The sequence below is a fragment of the Periophthalmus magnuspinnatus genome, chromosome 11, assembly GCF_009829125.3.
Source record: "Periophthalmus magnuspinnatus isolate fPerMag1 chromosome 11, fPerMag1.2.pri, whole genome shotgun sequence".
Taxonomy (NCBI): domain Eukaryota; kingdom Metazoa; phylum Chordata; class Actinopteri; order Gobiiformes; family Gobiidae; genus Periophthalmus; species Periophthalmus magnuspinnatus.
Window position 1 is genome coordinate 7532765 of NC_047136.2, and position 1726 is coordinate 7534490.

At 38.1% G+C, this 1726-nt stretch overlaps 1 protein-coding gene across 1 annotated transcript; it reads right to left on the reverse strand.

Annotated features, from left to right (window-relative positions):
- Window positions 1–1440, reverse strand: cfap300 (cilia and flagella associated protein 300). Its single transcript, XM_033975393.1, has 7 exons — window positions 1331–1440; window positions 1158–1239; window positions 1024–1093; window positions 761–918; window positions 525–697; window positions 339–405; window positions 1–129 (listed from the first exon to the last, which is right to left on the reverse strand). The coding sequence occupies exons 1-7, from the start codon at window positions 1438–1440 to the stop codon at window positions 1–3; spliced, it is 789 nt and encodes a 262-aa protein (XP_033831284.1).
- Window positions 1441–1726: the final 286 nt, after the last annotated feature.

The following is a 1726-nucleotide window of genomic DNA, read 5'->3' on the forward strand; positions in this document are numbered from 1 at the left end:
TTAAAAATCTCCGATTCCAAAAATGTGGTAAAACAATGTCACATGCCTTTTAAAAGGGTCCACAATCAAGTAGGCGAAGGTTTGCTCCTCCTCTTCAGGTCGTCCCGGGAAACAAGGTCCTGACTCATTCTGGACAAAATAAACATTACTTTTATTATTGAATCCACATTTAATCATGTTCCATGTAATGGCAGTTAAGACCCACATTAATGAATGAAGGCACCTTTAGATCTTTTCATAACAACAACAACAACAACAACAACAACAACAACAACAACAATACATATTTGAACCATGACAATAATGTATTGTTACATAGTCATACATATGGCACTTACAAAAGCTGACACTTTGAGGACTGTTGTCACAACACTGATCTTTTTTGTTTCTTGATCTTTCTGAACACTGGAGAAGAGAAAAGGGGAAGGTAAAACAAACATCAGTTTTATGTAAATCACAAGATATTAAATTTATGATTAATTTATGTTATAATCATAAAATATAATTGTGAAAAAAAAATCCACCTGATTAGATCTTTGTAGATTTGCTTTGTGGTGCTGATGTAAGGCTCAATAGTTTCCTCATACTGACACAGCTCTCCCCCAAGACACAGGTGCTTAAAAAGTCGGAAGAGAAACTCCTGACGTTCTCCTGGGCTTATGATGGGGTAGTGCTCGGACTCCTCATCAACTAGCATCTGAAGAAACATAAGGTTAGGTCATGCACTGACAGGTGAATGCATTTAAAACCAGATACTGACTTGTCTTAGTTCATCATAGTCGGGATAGACTTCATGGAAACATTTCACTATATGTCCGCTGGGCCTCACGATGCCACAAGAGTAAATTGGGTCAAACAAATCTATGGAGACCTTTGAGCAAGGCACCACCTCCACTTTAACAGACTGTATGGGTTTCTCTACACAAACACACAATACACACATCAAAAACATTCCACAACTACGACAGGGTAGCACAATTTCCTATTATCAATAATGAAGGATTTCTAGAGTATGCCGCATACCAAGAGGCACCCAAGCTCTGGTCTCTGCCTTACACAAACTGGAAATCACATTGGAGTCAGTGAAAAAGCACTGAAAGTACAATAAAAAGATTAGCTGTGATACTGTTAATATAAACGTGTTATTATAGACTCACATGGGCAAACTTTTCACTGTTATAGGGGACAAAGCTCTGGTCAAAGCTGAATGCCTGAGCTGACAATCTCCCCAGCATAGACCTGTAAAAATTTCACAAATTACACATTAAAACGCGACCTTCATATAACTGTAACCAACATCATGATCATGGTGAATATAACTTTACTTTACCATTTCATCAACAGTGATAGCATCTCTCTGTTTTGTAGAAATGTAAACTTTTTGGATGGAAGACAGCTGAAAGTGAAAGTTTTCTCAAACTCGCATCCCTCTCCTGCCATTCTGAGTTTAGTTAACAGTTAGCTAGCCACCTTTTTGTCAAATGAATTAACCAAAGGTAATAACTGTGACATCGAATCAAATTTACTACTGACGGAGGAAACAGTAACTAATCTGTACATACATTTGTCTAAAGGTTAATCTAAAAGAGCAAAAAGAGCAGACCTGTGTGTAAATGCAGGACCCTGAGCGTGAATGCACTTTTCTGCGTGTACCTGTTACTATGACAACACCAAAGTCTCGCGTTTTTCTGGCGTTAGTTACGTTACGCGCACGTGGTAAATAGTC

What these genes read in the sequence shown, in the direction of transcription:
- cfap300 (XM_033975393.1), bottom strand. Translation starts at nt 1,440, where the DNA reads ATGGCAGGAGAGGGATGCGAGTTTGAGAAAACTTTCACTTTCAGCTGT. An exon ending in CTATCACTGTTGATGAAATG is followed by an intron (nt 1,240 to 1,330) that starts GTAAAGTAAAGT and finishes AAATTTTTACAG; the next exon opens with GTCTATGCTGGGGAGATTGT. An exon ending in TCCTCAAAGTGTCAGCTTTT is followed by an intron (nt 130 to 338) that starts GTAAGTGCCATA and finishes TATTTTGTCCAG; the next exon opens with AATGAGTCAGGACCTTGTTT.